The sequence below is a fragment of the Canis lupus genome, chromosome 21, assembly GCF_048164855.1.
Source record: "Canis lupus baileyi chromosome 21, mCanLup2.hap1, whole genome shotgun sequence".
NCBI classification, from domain to species: Eukaryota; Metazoa; Chordata; class Mammalia; order Carnivora; family Canidae; genus Canis; species Canis lupus.
In genome coordinates, this window is record NC_132858.1 from 38,649,226 (window position 1) to 38,668,093 (window position 18,868).

At 33.9% G+C, this 18,868-nt stretch overlaps 1 protein-coding gene across 1 annotated transcript in view; it reads right to left on the reverse strand.

The window, feature by feature from the left end:
- Nucleotides 1-1,311: 1,311 nt before the first annotated feature.
- Nucleotides 1,312-18,868, reverse strand: part of RSBN1L (round spermatid basic protein 1 like) — a 60,477-nt gene continuing 42,920 nt past the window's right edge. Inside the window, exons 4-8 of the mRNA XM_072791410.1 lie at nucleotides 12,384-12,521; nucleotides 10,184-10,326; nucleotides 6,594-6,761; nucleotides 5,240-5,348; nucleotides 1,312-5,159 (exon numbers count right to left, since the gene is read on the reverse strand). Of these exons, the coding sequence (XP_072647511.1) occupies nucleotides 4,518-5,159; nucleotides 5,240-5,348; nucleotides 6,594-6,761; nucleotides 10,184-10,326; nucleotides 12,384-12,521 (1,200 nt within the window). The 3' untranslated portion in view covers nucleotides 1,312-4,517. The remainder of the gene's footprint in view (nucleotides 5,160-5,239; nucleotides 5,349-6,593; nucleotides 6,762-10,183; nucleotides 10,327-12,383; nucleotides 12,522-18,868) is intronic.

Sequence of the window (18,868 nt, forward strand, 5' to 3'; positions counted from 1 at the left end):
GAGGGAGGATGTGCAATTGCCTATCCAAATAAAATGTTAAACATTATGCAAAATATTTGCAACTCTACTGACTTGTCTCTGAATCTGTATACTTTGTAGTCTTCAGTAGTACCAAAGCAATAAACTTTATAGGCAAGTGTACAGATTTAACATTTTAAAAATATAGATGCATAAATTCTAAATTTCAGGGGATCCCTGGGTGGCGCAGTGGTTTAGCGCCTGCCTTTGGCCCAGGGCGCGATCCTGGAGACCCGGGATTGAGTCCCACCATCGGGCTCCCGGTGCATGGAGCCTGCTTCTCCCTCTGCCTGTGTCTCTGCCTTTCTCTCTCTCTCTCTATCATAAATAAATAAAAATTTAAAAAAAAATTCTAAATTTCAAAATGTGTAGAAGGATCCAGAGTTCTCATTATTTTAATAGTGCAGTTCTTGGAAGGCAGATAATAAGACATACAAGTAGTATGTCATAATTTCACTTTAAATTTCTAACCAACATAAATCCTATTTGCCCACATTTTATTCTCACACTCCCTGATTGGGTCTGAAGTCCTAGAAGGGAAGATAACCTGAAATCCAAGATGTTTTCCCCTCCTTTCTCTGACCTCCCGGTAGAGATATGTCAAGATATGTCCTGCAACATCTGTAAACTTAAAGAAAAAAGCATCTCTGCTTTTATCTTCTTGTGCTTGACATTCTAAAGAGCAATGATTTCCATCTGAGATATGCTAAAGAAAGAAAAGCCAGAGCAGAGATAGAAATTTATACTTCTCCCAAGTTGTCCTTTTAATTGTTTTATCTGAAGTACACTGTCAGTGCCAAACATGTCAAACATAACTAACTCTTTCATGAAATAGACTAGGCATTCTAAAACCAGTAAAATTCTGTTTACATATCAAAATAGTTACATGAGGTGGAAGAAAGATTAATAATCAGATCTTCTATCAGTCTGAAGACCTAAAACCCATCCTGTCACTTTTTACCACCTTAAAATACTTTGAAAACAATGCATTTTTGTCCGCCCCTCCTAGGATAGAAATAATCCTGTCTAGAGGGAAGGGAAGTGATTTAGCATGCTATCCCAGCACCTACACTGAACTAAACTAGTTTAATAACCTTGCTTAAGGTAATCCTCAATATTCTAGGTTGGCATGAATCAACTTTTGATAATTTTTAAGAGAAAAAAAAGGTATTCAGATTGGAGTCACTTTCAAGATCTTACGGCTTCGGTTGAAGACAGAAACAAGAACTTTTAAAGATGATGAAATGAAAATGTCAAATACAAGAAAATAATTACAAAACAAAGGTAAAAAGATTACAGTTATCAATTTTAGTATTTATTAAAAAGGTGGAAGACAAGGAAAATTCCTCTCAAACTCTAAAATCAAATCTTGCATCTTTGCTAAATGTAAAACGAATTTTTAGGTATTTGCTTTACATGACAATAAACTTGTCAACAAAATAACTGAATGAAAATTTACCAACAAAACACTGCTAATCTATTATTTACAAAAATGATCTCACCTGCCGTAAGTTATTTGGGGAAAAAACCATTTCAAGGAACACTAATGAAATACCGTGAAGACATAACACAAGAAATAAAATTTGTCCTAATGTCTCTGACCCCTCCCTTCCCCAAAGTTATAGAATGGACTGAAAATGAATATCTGTGGGTATAAACATAATATTTCCAATAATCTTACGCACACACACACGCGTGCACACACACAGTTCTGTGCCAGATCAACCTAATCTTTATTTAAGGTCAGCAGCCTGAGGGTTAAGGGTAATGAATATGGCTTTAGTAAAGTTTTCAACTAAATATCACAAATGCTTAATTCTTTTGCTAGCTAACCAACTAACCTGAGAATGGAAAAGGTTCTACTTCTTGGCTAAAAGGGTATAAAGCAAAGTAATTAAAAAAAAAAAAAAAAAAAAAAAAAAGCACTGCAGCAGACACCACTGATATACCTTATTTTTTTAAGGTCTGTGTATCAATTTAATACTTTATATAATGACTATTTAGATAGCTTAAGATCATATAGAAACTACATCTTAAGCACTTTATCATTCTGGTCCAAGAAATTGGAATATCAACAAAAAACTTGTGTTTGGAATGTACTTACTAGGAAACCATTAATAATAATGCAATATTGAAATAGAAATGATTTGTGTTTAACAAAGGCAAGTCAGCAAGTTCTTAGATTGCATCCGAAGAGGATTCAAAAATTATAACCCACTAAGACAAGGAATATAACATTATTCAAGGTGACAAAGCTATATCTTGAAATCTGAGCCCACTGATTTATATTTCACTTCATACATCATATATACATCACAGAGATGTATGCATTTTACAAAACATTAAATTTTCAAAATATGGAGAAATTTTGAGTATTGGTTATATAAGAAACTACACCTAAAAGCAACCACTGTGGTTGTTTTAGATATTTCTTTTAGTTAAAAGTTTAAGGCTCATATATAATATTTTTGGGATACCCTAAAGACATTTTATTACTGTATGATCTCATGCAACTATGTGTATACTACTAGGAAACTAAAACTAAAACATTGTTAAATATATCACCCTTCAATTAAAAAAAGAAAACATTTTAACCACATGCTCTCCTATTTCTCAATACTAGTTTGTTATGAACTTTTATCCCCAAAAGGTAGATGGCAAATGATAAATTTAGCTTAAAAAAGAAGATTAAAGTGATGAGGAGCAGGCTAAAACTAACATATAAAACAGAATCCCTATTTACATTATCATGATTTATACTTTCCTTATCCCATGAAAATTCCTATATTGCAAATATACTGATTTCCTATAAACCATTGAGATTTCCTACAATATTTGCCAAGCCCATTTAAAATGTGGGCCAGAAATGATGTCACTGCTGCAATTGATTTTTTTCTGGTGAAATGCCTCTTAAGTGGCTTCTCCCTAGCCCAGAAAGATAAGCAGTTTTAGGGGTACCACAAACAAGGCTGGAGCAGAAACAATTTCAGGAGCAACAGTAACCCAAAAGACTACACAAAGAACCTCAGTTAAAAGTCGTCAAAGTATAAGCCCAGAAAAATACCAAAGATAAAATAAATTTGCAATGAGCAGAGTTCCTTATATCAAAGCATAAAGACATTTGTTTGATTTTAATTACAGTAGTGGAAGCAGTCTCAAATAGTGCTGAAGTCCATCACTGAAGAGATTTGTTTTAATCTTTAGCTAGGCACTAGCCATCCTGTTTCCTACCCTAATTTTACTTTCTAGAGTTTTGGGAAAACAAAACAAAACAGTATTCTAAGTTGTTTACCTTGCTAGGGTAGGGAGAAGGATCCTTAGAAAACTGAGGTAACACATCTTATTTTGTTAATTATATCTCTGTATATGGCAGTTGAGTCATGGCCCTTAGGTTTATCATACTTTCTCCTGTTCTCTGAGAAAAATGTAAAAGAGGATTTTAACTGCTTACAATGAAACATTCTGTAACTAAAGATTTTTACCCAGCTACTATTAAATATAGTACAGGTGTCTATTAGTAAGAAAATTTTCTCAACTTTTTTTTATCATTCCAAACACTATGGAGATTTATGTTAGGGCAATGTAATCTGGCCATGTTACTTCATGAGTTGAGTGTTAAATACCAATAACTGACCTTGTTTCCCCCAACTTCATAAAACTGCTTCTATTACCTAAACTGCTTTCTAAATGTTGAACATAAATATTTTAAAATGTATTCCCGGGAGTGAGGCTAGGAAGTTTCACATATTCATATTATTCAGCAATTTAAGAAAGAAGTTATGCAAAATATGATATACATATCTCTATATATTCCCATAATACACACATATATAAATATGCTTTCATAACTGAATCTTGGTTTTAAAAATGCTTACACAATGTGGGGAATTTAAATATTCGCTAGATTTGAATACATACATTTGCACTCCATTACCACTGTAAATTGATATACCAGCAGAAACATAATAGACCAAATAAATGATTTAACTGAATTGTCAGTTTGTGTTTTTGCAGACCCAAGAGAAAACATATTTATTATTATGAACCTTTATTAAGTGGCTCACATTTCAGTATAAATCACACTAAAAAGATTTTTTAAAAGCTATTTACACTACAGTGCTGACACATTAAAATGAAAAAAAAATTGGTATAAATAAGCTCTATGGAAAAGCCTTAAATTGTCAAAAAAGAATTCTGGCTCATATTACAAAAAATATATATATATGTTAATGTCAGCTCTATTCTAAAACCTATAATTCCAAACCAAATGATTCTTTAAAGACTCCTTTTGTTTAAACCTGTAATGTTTACAGTGCATCTGGCCCTAAGTGCTTTGATACTTCACAGTTATGGACAGGCACTGAGGAATGTTACAAAGCTACATAAACTCTATTTTGTAACAGACTTGGAGCAAGTCCTTGGCTTGCTTTCAGAATTCATGAATCTTTATTACATTATTAACTTTAAAAAAAAAAGAATTTTAAATGGTATGTACAAATTTAGCACAAAATGTCATCATCTTTTCTATCTTGATTTGAATGTGCTGAACTATGTTGCCTTGTATCAACTAGACTTATGAGACTTCCAGGACATAATTCTTCCTTTAAATCTTTGTTGCTATTTTCAAATTTAGAGTCCATGTCAATCTTAAATTCTGTAAATTGAACATGATCCAATTTTGCTTTAGCATTCTTGCCATCCATATTATTCGGTGCTCTAGTCTTTTCAGGAATATAAACATTCACAGGTTCTTCCTTGATTCTTACGGATGCAATAGGTTCATGTTTCATCTGCTGTAATTCAGATTTAGAATGAAGTTTGTCTGAAAAATTAGAATCCAAGGAGGTTTTGCTTACAGCACAAATCATGTGATCAGTGTGAGATCGAAGAATTGATGATGTGGAATCTGGTGATGTGCCTGTTTCATGAGTATCTGTATTCTGAGCAATCTCCTCCTCTGAGTGATACAACTTGAGCCGAACGTGCCAGGCTAAACTGCATACAGCTGAAACTGTCTTGAACTGATGAACAACATTCCTTGGAATAAAATAAATGTCATTATCATACAGCTGAATCCTGGCATAGCGGATGCCTTCCCTCCTCAGTTGATTAAGTTTTGCATCATCAACCCACTGGACACACTAAGAAAAGAAACAGGAATACTGTTAAGTCTTTTCCACAATAAAAATTAAACTGAAGACAGTAATGCTTTAAGATATACCTGAGAAAGTGGAGGCTCATGTAAATCTAACTGCATTCGTTGAACTACTTCTAAGAAATCTTCAGCATGAAAACAAATTACATCTTTGGTTATTCGGGGTTGAGCAGGCCTAAAAACATGAGATAATGAAGAATCTTCCATTAATATTTCACTCTGTTAAGTCCTTATTAAATTTAAAGCAAAAATAGTTTATGGTCAAAACAAGAGTCCCTAGAAATAAAGTTAAAACGTTATTAGAAGACCACTTTACATACTTAAAGGGATAAAACCATGAGTTTGGGCCTAAACATAAATTTAAAAAAAAAAACCTCTTTTTATTATAGCTATGTATAACCACATTTGAACTGGTTAATTATTGAAATAAAAAAACTAAGGGCTCTGTCTTCAAGGTCAATAACAGATTAAATGCTAAAGATGAAGCTACTATGTAAAAATTGGAGGTAATAAATATGGGGAGAAGAGAATACTTTCTTCCAATAAATACACATATAACTGCAATTAAACCTAAAATTCCTAAGTAATCCTTAATAAATTAAGAGATACTCATTAGAAAAGTGCTAATAAACTATTATCACTCTATTTGTGGGGGTTAATAGTGTCTTTAAATATAATTCTAAAAAAATGCCCAAATTATCCAATTAATCAGCAATATACAAATACATTTTTATAGAACATGCTCGAAAATGGATTTTAGAATGTAATTCCAAGCAACATAAATCCAAAAAAAAAGTCATACTAAGGCAAATTATAAACAAATTTCTAAAAACCAGTGATAAAATCTAAACCTTATATATACTTTACATTAATGTACAGGGAAGGAAGAGTTAATAATGATGCCAGCTTCTCATCAGGGACAATGACAATACAGTAAGCACCAAGTGAACCTTAGTTTTTCTTTAACCTTAGTCAAGACAATTGTTTTCACATCTAGTCACTTAGAAAATGAAATTATTACAGTCAAACTCAAAAGAGTAAAACTACATTCTAACAACTGAAAACCTTTAGTGCATTTATACAATTAGGATATCCAAATACAGGGACACCTGGGTGGCTCAGTGGTTGAGCATCTGCCTTTGGCTCAGGGCATGATCCTGGAGTTCCGGGATGGAGTCCCACATCGGGCTCCCTACAGAGCCTGCTTCTCTCTCTGCCTGTGTCTCTACCTCTCTCTCTCTGTCTCTCATGAATAAATGAATAAAATCTTTAAAAACAAACAAAAAAAGGATATCCAAATACAAAGAAAACTGAAACTTTCTTTCCCTACAGTAAGGAGAATTACAGAGAAACCACCCAAGAAAACCTCTCATGAAAATAGCAGTTTAAAAAAAAAAAAAGGCACTTAGTTAATATATACCACTCTCCACAGTGCACAGCCTTCAACACTCCAACAGCAGCTGTAGTCTGTCTTTCAAAACCTTGTCCTATATGATCTGCATGGGCTCTTGTCCTGTCTTCAAAGAGCATCTCACGGGGCTCACTGGTTCGAGGTAGGTACTGCAGGTTTTTTATTTCATTGGTAGTTCTGTTAAAATAAAATTACATTTATACAATATTATATATATTAATTTTATATATATATAAAATATACATCATTTTATATATATATAAAATGGAGGTGGGGGGAAAGAGGCAGTCCTGTGTATTAAGGTTTAATCGCCTTGAAACATTTGTATTGATGTACTGAGAGGCTTAACTACCATGAAGCATTTAGTAATCACATAATTCAGACAAAAGGAAATTTTAAATCATCTGCTTCCAAATCAGGTTCTATTTTTAAAATGAACAAGTACAAACAAAAACACATACTCCTTTTTCTAACACACTCTTCACAAAAGTGGCAGTTGTAAGGTAGATAAACAACGAAATGACAGATGGTGTGGTTTACCCAATTTCTCCTGCCCAGAATCTTTACAAGGTTTGTTTGGGCCTTATCTGTAGAACCATTCCCCTACCTCTCCACCCCTCAAGTCACATGGCTAATGTAAGATGCATATATGGAACAAACAGGTAACTTTAAAAATGGATTAATTAATATTTATAGAATACCTACTATATACCAGGTCCTACCTAGGCACTGCAGCCAATGAACAAAACAGTAATGAATATAACAGGTTTCCCACTTTCATGGGAGTTTATACTCCAGTGAGAGAAAGACTAACAGATAAATAGCATGAAAACACCAAGTAATAAGTACTTCCACAAAACATGCAGGATTGTTTTAGAGGCAGAAAGAAAATCTTAGCTCCCTCTTAGAAGACAACCACCTGCCATTGGCCATCCCCCTACGGCTCATCTAGACTCATTGAATGCAAAAACTCTACTTTTGCTACAGATGGGGAAAAGGGTGAGAAGAATTTCTTTGGGAATCATCATCTTATTTATTTTCCTGTATGGTTTTTCTATGGCATTCAGAGACAACTTGAGATTGCCCCCATAATTTTCTCCTCTCATCTTAGTCTAAACCCCTAGAATCATTCTTTCCTATTCTCTAATTTCCCATGCTCAATCTCTACAACTTATTGCTCTTGTGAACTCTTGTATTACAGTCTTATTACACATATACACACACACAGAGGTGATGTGACGAAAAAAAAACCATGCTTTTTTTGCTCTTTGTGATTAATGTTCTGCATGTGTCTGAAAGCTAGACGAGGACATTGATTCCTATGGAAAGCTAACAGGGGCTTGAAAGCCTACAACTCTGGTATGATTAACACCGCATTCTAACAAATTAAGACTTTATATGAAGCATTTAGCACAGTAGTGCCTTGGGTAGTGTTGTTATTAGTAGGTCAGGCTAAACAGGGTGATGTGAAATCATCACATTTACATGGGTAATAATCCCTGAGGTGCAGGCCAGGTTCCTCAGAGGGCTGGTGAACTCCTTTAAATTACATGTAAAACATGTATATTTGCACTTGTTCTGGGGAGAGACTTTCAGATTCTCAAGATGATTTATAAATCCAAGAACTACTGAGAAACACCAATTTTATCATTTACTACCAACTTATAAATTAACTTGTAAAAATGTCATTCAACAGATATTTAAGCACCAGGAACTCTGTTTAGGTGCTTAGAGACACCTAAGTAACCAGCATAATATAGTCCCCTGTCATCGTGCAACCTACAGTTTACTCAGTGACCATTTTCCCTGTTTTTTCTTTTAAAATTAATAATCACTGTAATTAGTAATTATGGATCTAAAAAAAGTTCTATTACCCACTCCATTCCCACCAATGTTAACCCAGTATACATTTTTCCATACTTTTCTGTGTTCAATAATTATAGACTTATACATGTTTATTTCTTTCATACAAACAGAATCATACTGGCCACATTACTCTATATTTTGCTCTTTTCAAATGTCATGAACATCCTTCCATATAAACAGACATAAATAATTCATTTATATATATATTTTTAAGATTATATTTTTTTTAAGTAATTTAATCTCTACATCAAACATGGGGCTCGAACTCACAATCCCAAGATCAAAAGTCACATGTTCTACCAACTGAGCCAGCCAGGAGCCCCAAAGGAATGGAAATTGGGTTTTGTTTACTTAAACATTTTTTTAATGATTTTTTAAAGATTTTATTTCACCGTATTTTTAATAGTAACGTGCCGAAATGAATTCAATCATTCCACTATTGATGGGCACTCAGACCATTTTAAATTCTTTTTCTTACTACAAATAATGCTGCAATTAATATTCTTATACATTTACCTTTAGTGCTTTCATTTCCTAAGACAGATTCCCAAAAGTGGTAGTGGTGGATCAAAGAATATATATGTTAAACTTCGTGAGCTATTGTTAAATTACTTTCACAGAACAATTACAGCAGCTCACCTTTCTACCAACAATATATAAATATTCTGTTTTCTCACATACACATGCAGTATTATTGCTCTATTTGTTTTGGTAATGTAATAGGTAAAAGTAATATTTCATTATTCTTTTAATATAACTGGCTGAGACCAATTTTTCTACTGGGTTGTGTTACATTTTCCTTGTCAATCAGGGAATGCTCTTTGTCTATTAACTTTGTCACGTTACAAGTTCAGTCCATGATAGTTTTGAACTTTGTTGTTGCTGGTATCTTTTCTCTCACAAATAGTACTGCAATTATATTTTTCATCTTGCTTAGAAAGGTCTCTCCTAGGTTTAAAAATTTTATTCTTATATTTTAATTTTTTATCTATTATGTTCACATCTCTAACTTATTTATGAGATGGGGGTTATGGCTTTGTTTTTCTTTTAAATGGACTTCAATTATGCCAGCATTACTCATTAAACAAATCTTCCTTTTCTCATCTATCTCATATATTAAGTTCTCAATACACTTTGATCTATCTGGGTTCTTTATCTTATTCCAAAGATCTTTTTAAGCTTTATAATAATTTTTAACTTCTAATAACAAAAGCCCCCCCTCATTTATTTTCTCATTCAGTTTTCTTGGCTATTTGTTGATTTATTCTTCCTTCTGAACTTTAAAATCATTAAATCCAGTGCTGGAAGTGTGAGTTCAACTAAAATCCTAAAAATTTCAAAGGACTATCATTTTTATTCAATCTGAAAAATAGAAGGGTTTTTCATTTGTTTAGGTATTATTTTAAATCCTCCAGAAGATGTTTAAGTTTCTTTATATGTGTTCTGAGTATTTTTAATTAAATTTATTCTCAAATGGTTTACAATGTCTTTGTTGTGAATGACATTTTTCCATTCCTAATTACAATTTACTGTCATTTACCTATATTTCTTAAGCCTTATTTATTTCATATTTTATAAAAAATTTTATTAGCACATGTAGCCATTTTTGAATTCATATTCCAAGTATGCTTTAAACTTTCCCTTCCTTCTTTCTCTAATTTTCAACGAACACCCCCCTCCCCCAACATACAAAAACATCTATCCCTGGCAATAAAAATTTGTATTCAACATACCTTTTCCTTTTGAAAGGTGACTTTGGCATATCAGCCACAGGGATCATTTGTTCTCCTGGGCGTACCCACATAATGGGACCATCATCACTGTCTTTTCGACTCTCTAATTTTAGACTAGATAGTGTCCCCCATGGCAGTGTACACTAGAGGCAAAGAATTACATAGGAACCAATTATTTTCAAAATGCATCTCCAAATGTACATTAAAGAATACTGCCCCTTAACAAAGTTTCATATATACCTTTATACTTACACATTTGAAATACATACTATATTGAATATATTCCTATGTTGTCATACATTTTCCTTCAAAAATTCTATTTCAAACATACCAAGAGTAATTATTCTTGGGTAGCTCCCTCCTCTAACCCTGCCAGAAGTATGATTCACTATATTCAACATTTGTTATTCTTCCTTCTACCAAATACAAGGGTCATATGATATTAGTAAGTTGGTAAAATAATCAAGTGTTCTCCATGAGAATCTATAAAGATGAATAATTGAGTTTTTTTAAAAAAGCAATCTCTGGGCAGTCTGGGTGGCTCAGCGGTTTAGCACCACCTTCAGGCCAGGGCCTGATCCTGAAGACCCGGGATCGAGTCCCACGTCGGGCTCCCTGCATGGTGCCTGCTTCTCCCTCTGCCTGTGTCTCTGCCTCTCTCTCTCTTTGTCTCTCATGAATAAATAATTAAAAACTAAAAAAAAAAAAAACTAAAAAAAAAAAAAAAAAAAAAAGCAATCTCAAAAAAAAAAAAGAGAAAAGGATACCAGTCTTTGATTAGTTATAATGAAAGCCTAACAAAACAAAAAGGAAAACCAAATCAAAATCAAAATTTATTTCTTTAACCTCTCTTAAAAAGGTTGCTGGTCTAAAAGCAACTTTTCCTTTGAAAAGAAAAGAGAGATAAAAATGTCTAAAGGCCATTGTCCATGAGATGGTGGAGAATGAGATTTAAAAAAAACATCCAGGGATGCCTGGGTGGCTCAGCGGTTGAGCATCTGCCTTTGGCTCAGGGCATGATGTGTCTCTGCCCCTCTCTATCATGAATAAATAAATAAAATATTAAAAATAAACAAACAAACAAACAAACCATTCATTGCATCCTCTTTTAAGAAAGGGTAGGACTGTCACATGAAATTTCTCCTAAAAGAATGCATTTAGCTCATTTGCTTTTAAAATTAAAAACAAACATAAATATTTTTAAAAATTTTTAAGATTTTTTTTTTTATTATTCATAAAAGACAGAGAAAGAGAAAGACAGAGAGGCAGAGACACAGGCAGAGGGAGAAGCAGGCTCCATGCAGGGAGCCCGATGTAGGACTCGATCCTGGGTCTCCAGGATCACGCCCTGGGCTGAAGGCAGTGCTAAACCACTGAGCCACCCACACTGCCCTTAAAAATACTACTCAAAATAAATGCAATCAAATTTCATGAAGACACTAGCTGGGAAAAGTAGAAAAATAACAAATTAGGTTTAAAAGGAATAAAAAAGGAAATGAAAGAAAAATGGATTGGAGTGAAAAAGAGAGGATAAAAAGCTAAAAAATGGAACAAGAAGTGAAAATAGATGTGTAACAGATTATTTGGCAAATAATAGAGACAAATGAATTGTCACATTCTGACCTCTGAATTACTAATTAAATAACTACATAGCTCAGAAATTTCTCAGTGGGATAGCCCCAGCAGCCCACAATAAGAAACAGAATGCAGAAAGTACTGAAAAAATATAAAGAATCTGGCTAGAAATCATTTAAAGAATTTAAAGAGGCTTTAAAACCACCTAAATCTAAATGCAATGTTTTCTGGATGAGAAACTGAAGTCCAGAAAGTTTAAATTAGGCTTGCCCATTCCAGCTAGGTAGAGCTAAGATTGAAATACAGACGTACAATTTCCCAAGCCAGTTTTCCACAATGCCAAGCAGGCATTCCCTTGTCCTAAATATTTAATTTAGCAGGCATCCTTCCTATACATCTTAAATCCTCTGGTTCTCAATTTATAAAAAGTTAATAAACAGATGGAACCTAATTTCCTAAAGTGGCAGCAACAAGCATTATTTTTTAGTTTACCACTTAGCTCTGCCATTATAATTAATAACTGAGTCACATGCACACACACACACATACACAGGAATTATATTTCTGAAACAATTATGATTTGTGACACCCACAATTCAGACTGCTTGATATGGTTTTCTCTTACTTTTAAAAATGGTGAATCTTCCAACATGTCAAGGAACTCAGGGAAGTAATCTCCCACTTCTTCATCAACTGCTCCCACCAGGCTGATCTGTCGCATTGGGCCAGCTCTGTAAGTACCGTGAGAATATGTTCTTTTTACCTGAAGGATATGGATTTAATTAAAAGTTACACATAAGATAATGCTTGTTATCATTGTGTAACACCAAATTATATTGTCTGAGAATATTATAACATAATGTGAGGTAAGCAAAACAAAACAAAAAGGCCTTTACAAACAGTAAAAATAAGTAAATAAATAAGGCATGAAAAAAATCTATGCCAAAGCTATTTTATCTTCTCTATTCCTACATACTGCTTATGAAAACACAGATAAGATAAACTGTATAATTCTAGATAGCTGAGTCTAACTTCTCATAACATTCATTATTTGATCTATAAGGCCAATGAAATTTATATTCAAAAATTCATATCCTACATTCTCTTAAATGGTTGATATCTTTTTATCAGAATTTCCAAAAGTTAAAAAAAAAAAAAAAAAAGATTTTCCAAAAGTAGACTGCCTCAAATGTTACATTTAACCTTTACCAGTGGGTTGTATGTCTAAAAGGCCACTGGGAATGATCTTTCCTTCTAGATCATACCATATTAATTAAAACCCAGGTTTACATGTCTGTCATTAACTCTGATAAAAACTACTAGAGATTGAGAATCAGGTGTGCTAGGTCCCAACTTTACTTCTACTATCACCAGCAGCTATGTGACCTTCAGAAATCACATAAATTCATTGAGTTTTAGTTTCCTCAAATGGAATGATTTACCTCAGATTGCTGAAAGAAATTTAATAATTACATAAAGCTATAAAGCCACCCACACAATGCTAGCAAATGGGTAGCATTCAAGTATCAACTGAAATATAACAACCTGCACTTCAAGAATCTTGATATCTGAGGCCACGTGCGTGATCAGTCAAGCATCTGACTCTTGATTTTGGCTCAGGTCATGATCCAGGGTCGCGAGATCAAGTCCCACATCAGGCTCCATGGAGCCAGCTTAAGGTTCTTTCTCCCTCTGCCCCTCTCCACCCACTTAAAAAAAAAAAATCTTGATACCTGAATTCTGGCAAGCACATTTAAATACTGCAAAAAAATCTATGCCTTTTCATATCCTAATGTTAAGAAACAAGAATCTTTATAAAGGAAAACAATTTGCTTTCATGGGGCACCTGGGTGGCTCAGTAGATGAAGTCTACAACTCTTGATCTTGGCTCAGGTCGTGATCTCAGAGTCATGAGACAGAGCCCCCCCGGTGGGGCTTCATGCTCAGCAGGAAGTCTGCTTGAGATTCTCTCCCTCTCTCTCTCTCTGCCCCTCCCCACCTCCACACGTAAAGCATGTGTGTTCTCTCCCTCTTTCCAAAATAAATACATCTTAAAAAATAAAGTGCACTATAAGTGGTTTACTTCTATACCACTTAACACAACTTTTGAGTTTAATAACCTAATATTCAAACATACACTAAGTCAGTTGGAATCATGAATTTATTTAATGTTTTAAACATGTCAAATTACATGTAACAATGCATTCAAGTTCAAAAAGTATGTATCTGATAAAATATACAGATGGCACTTAAGCAGTTAAAACAAAATATAAGAATACAATCCATACACCTTTCACAAAAATGGAAATACTTCTTGATTTAGATGACACCTATGTTATTAAATACTATATAAGCAAATATCCCATTACATGGAATGAAATAAAATCTACAATATTATAAGATAAAAAGGTTCAACTCTCCAAAAATCATCTATCCAACAATTACAACTCAAGGGCTGTAGGGATAGTGGGATAGGGGAGGAAACAGGTTAAGGATTTAAAGAATCTCTATGTAGCCGAAAGAAATGCCATAAGACCATGACTCATAAAACGGTCTCTTCTGACATACATTTCTACATTAGGCACATTTCTCACCTCTGAAATCATAAAGAATAAGAAACTACAAATTTAAAATGGGAGGAGTCAAAAAAAAGCAAGCATACATAGCTGCAGCTCCCCTAGGAAATCAGTATTATAGCATCATAATGACCAACCTAGACTGAAGACAGAGTTAAATTATATTGCGTATAATTTTGTTGCATATTACATTAAAAATGTTATCCTCATTAAAATCGTGGTACCTAAAACTAAAGGCTTCCATTATCTACAAAGTCACTTAACTAGAAAACCTCACACACATCCTGATGATAGTGGACATGAGATTACTAAATTTGTTTTATTTACTTCAAAAACATTAATCAAACCATCAGTTTTTTGATGCAGTAGAAAGTTTACCAGAAAATATCAAAACAGGACAGCCCAGGTAGCCCAGCGGTTTAGCGCCGCCTTTAGCCCAAGGTGTGATCCTGGAGTCCCAGGATCGAGTCCCATGTCGGGCTCCCTGCTGAGCCTGCTTCTCCCTCTGCCTGTGTCTCTGCCTCTCTCTCTCTCTCTCTCTCTCTCTCTCTCTCTGTGTCTCTCATGAATAAATGAATAAAATCTTAAAAAAACAAAACAAAACAAAAACACCAGAGACCTGACTCTGAGGCCAGCATGCTACAAAAAGAATAAAGTGGCTTTTCTGACAGGGAAACAAAAAAGTAAATTTGTAAGACTTAAAACTGTTTTCTCTTATTTTATGTATAAAAATTGCTACAAGGGAAGAAGCAAATATGGTAATAAGGAATTCAAAGAAACCACAAGAATGACTCACTTGAAACAACTTGCTGTTTCCCAAAATATGTTTCCTGATACGCCAGCCCCTGAAAAGAGGATTCTATATCGTCTTGTAAATTTGGAGGAAACTCTTCTGTTTGGGAGATTTACCACACCCAGTACTACCGTTTCTGAGAGGTCTCACAGTAAACAGAACTTATTTGGCTCAGTATTACATAAACTGTTCTGACTTCAAAACCTGTTTTTCTCATAGTAGTTTATCTATCAACATCTCAAAATATTAAAAGTTCCACAGAATAATAGTGAACTATAATAAATACAGAAGATATTACAGATGTTCCTACCTAGTATTAGCATCAATCTGAAGAAAATACAGTAACAAATTTGATAGTTATCAGCACAAAAATTGAGGAGGTGAGGGGAGAAGAGGCTGTTGGGTCAATTCTACTGGGTGTTTTGAGGGGAGGGGGGAAGGAAGGGAAAGTCTTATTTTAAAAAACAAGATTTAGCTCATCACATTCTTACAGAGGCAATCTAAAATCCAACATAAATGAGTCTGCCACAAGAGGGAGCCATTTCCCATAACATCTGACATATCCTTTCAAATCAAAATATAACAGGTAATGAATGACCTTTAGTCAACATTCTATTTCAAAAATATCCATATGCCTTCAACTAAAATGAGTTATTATTCACTTTTAAATCAGTACAATAAAGGAAAAATTCCCCTGTCTCAATTAGAGCATCTGGTACCTGCCAAAGTAATATTGTATACAGATCAGCTCCTAAGCACTCAAGGAAGATGTGACTGGCACAAATGGTCAAAATGAGAATTTAGTAAAAAGGCAGCTGATGGTTCAAAGAAGGTATATCAAACGGTCAGCAAGAAATCAGTAAGTTAATTCTCTTCATTTTGCAGAGTGGCAAAGCTTAACAGATCAGATCAGGTTTAATAATTGTTTCACTATTAAGATATTAACCACTTTAATCATGAGTTACCACCCTGACCTAAGTTATTTAATACAAACAACTCAGAATTAGGATAAAATAAAAAACAAGATTTACAGTTTGGGGGAGGAGAAAGTGGTTAGAAGACAACTGTTCTTCCAGTTTTAATATTCTCACAGCTCTAACTATAGGGTTCAGAGTATGTGCTGATTAAATACTGAGTGACAAGAAAGAAATCTCATTTATTCCTTGACAGACCAAACTCCTCTGTCTCACTTGACTTTTTGTTTCCCTACTATCAAATGAATATCTGAACAAGATGGAGATGGTAGAAAAGCTAGGACAAATGTGGAGGTTGCAAATGGCCAAAAATTCTTCCCAGGTATGTATGCTCATTTCTGAGCAGCATAACTGCATCATCAAGAAGTGAATCTGGGTATGGCCATTTCACTTCCTTTGCCCAATGGAGATTAGCAAACACAGCACAAGCAGAGGCCTGTGCACTGGGGACTGCACTTTTTTTCTCTATGAAACCCTACAACAACCACCATGTGTATGAGCCCAGGCTAACCTGTTACATGAGGAGAGAAATGTGATCATCACTCCAGCTGACAACTACACCAACCGCTAGACATACAAACAAGATCTCCTAAGACCAATTGACCTGCCAACCACTAGCCATGTGAATGAAGCCACCCAACCCCAGCCAAGATGACAAAAACCATAAAAATTCTCCAGATAGCCCAAAGAATTGTGAGAAATCACTTTAGGATATTAAGTTTCTAGGGTTTTGTTTTCCACAGCAAAAGAACTGATACAGATAGGTTATGAACTTACAACAAAAATCCATGTATATGTTTCTTCTCAAAGACTTTTATCATACAGTTTGACATTATATCACTAACCTCACAGCCACAATATTAGAGACATGACATGATCTATTAAAACAATATCTATATTTCACATGGTCTTTAAATTTTTCAGGCAACCTGCAAGGATACAGATGAAGATGAGAAACATTATTATACAAGTAAAAAAAATTCCAAAACCGTTCAAAGACTAGGATGTCTTGATTCTCTGTCACTGCCATGTATATGTGTACTGTGTGTATATATATAAACACATAAATCCACAAAAAAACTCAAATTAACATGTTTTAAGGATAAAAGCTAAACAGGTACAAAAAAGTTTTTGTGAAAACTACAGAGTAATATCACAAAGATAAACGCTATCACTATAAAGGTCACAGAAATGTCTATATCATTTGTCATATTTTAGTTTCCACCGAATTAAAGGCAAATGAATTTTGGTTAAATTCTAGCTGCTTGGATTTTAATTAGTAAGGAAGGGAGGGAGGGAACTAGTCTCATGAAGATGGACTTAGTTGGGTTCCACAAGGCACTGACAGAGCCACCAGGCTGCACTATCAATAGCTGCAGTAACAACTTAGGTCCATCATATACAGTGGCCTGCTGGTGGTATTAATTCTTTGGTTCTGATACATACCTGGGCATATGAGGATCTGTTTTAAAACTGAAGTTAATGAAGTTTTATTTACATTTCAAGCCTCAATATTTGCACAGAGTACAATATTAGAATACAAGAAAATACAGAATATGTATCTTAACATACTATACTATTTTACCCACTAAAAATAGTGCCAATGATTCATTACACAAATACTCATTATCATGAATTTCTTTAATGCTAAATGTATATTCCAAACTAAGATTAAATAAAAACAACAAAGGTTAGATTTGTACCCTTCTCTATTAACTCATTCAATCATGTTTCTAGATCTCTTGAATACTGCTTTTCAGACTGGTTTTGACTTGGAATAAAGGTTTTTCAGAATATAAGAGGTAGAAAGGGGGAATTAAAGAGTAGTTACTAGATTACAAAATTTAAAAAATCAAAACTTCCCTACAGGTCTGCTTTCCTCTGCTCTGTAAAAAGCATTATCTCTCAAATAGAGCAGATTCTACTGAACCTACTAACCTCTTCAACTTTGTTTACAAGAAGTCCTGATCAAATCATCAAGCTAGAACATGAATTTGGCTTTCTTTCTCACAACTGGTTTTCACTATGGTTGATATTAAGTGAAACTACATTCTAATATTGATACCTCCTTTCCTTCTTCCCCTAGAATACTAACACACAATTAGTTCGATTACTGTTATTTCAACCAATTCTTCAGTGAAGACAAATTCACAGGCTAATTCATTTAACATCACCAAAATACACAGCTTCACTATGTGATTCTACTAACAAGCATGCATGATGCATGATAATCCTATAGATAAGGGGAAGAAGGATACTGGAAGAGAACTAAGGCACAAGATACATTTTCAATTTCTCAAGGTGAGTGTCAATGTCATCTTCTAAAAGGTACTCAAAACTTCCAAATTTTTAATAACAGTGACCAATAAAATGAAATCCTCAAATACCTAGGAACAAACCTCAAAAGACGTAAGATCTATAGGATGAAAAAAAATATTATTGAGAGAAAATAAAAGACAAATGAAGGTATGAGATATCATGATTATGGACTAGAAGACATCAATTCTACCCAAACAACTATAACTTCAATGTAATCCCAATCAATATCCTAAGCAGATTTTTCTGTGACTGACAAACCATAAAGTTTATATGAAAATATAAATAGCCAAGAAAATCTTGAAGAGCAGCAAAATCGATATTTACTCTGATACTAAGTTTCATTATAAAGTTCAGGCAATTAAGACAAACAGAATAATGAAATTAGAGCCCAGAAACCCACACCATATATATGATCCAGCTGATTTATGGCTAAGATGGCATTGTAATA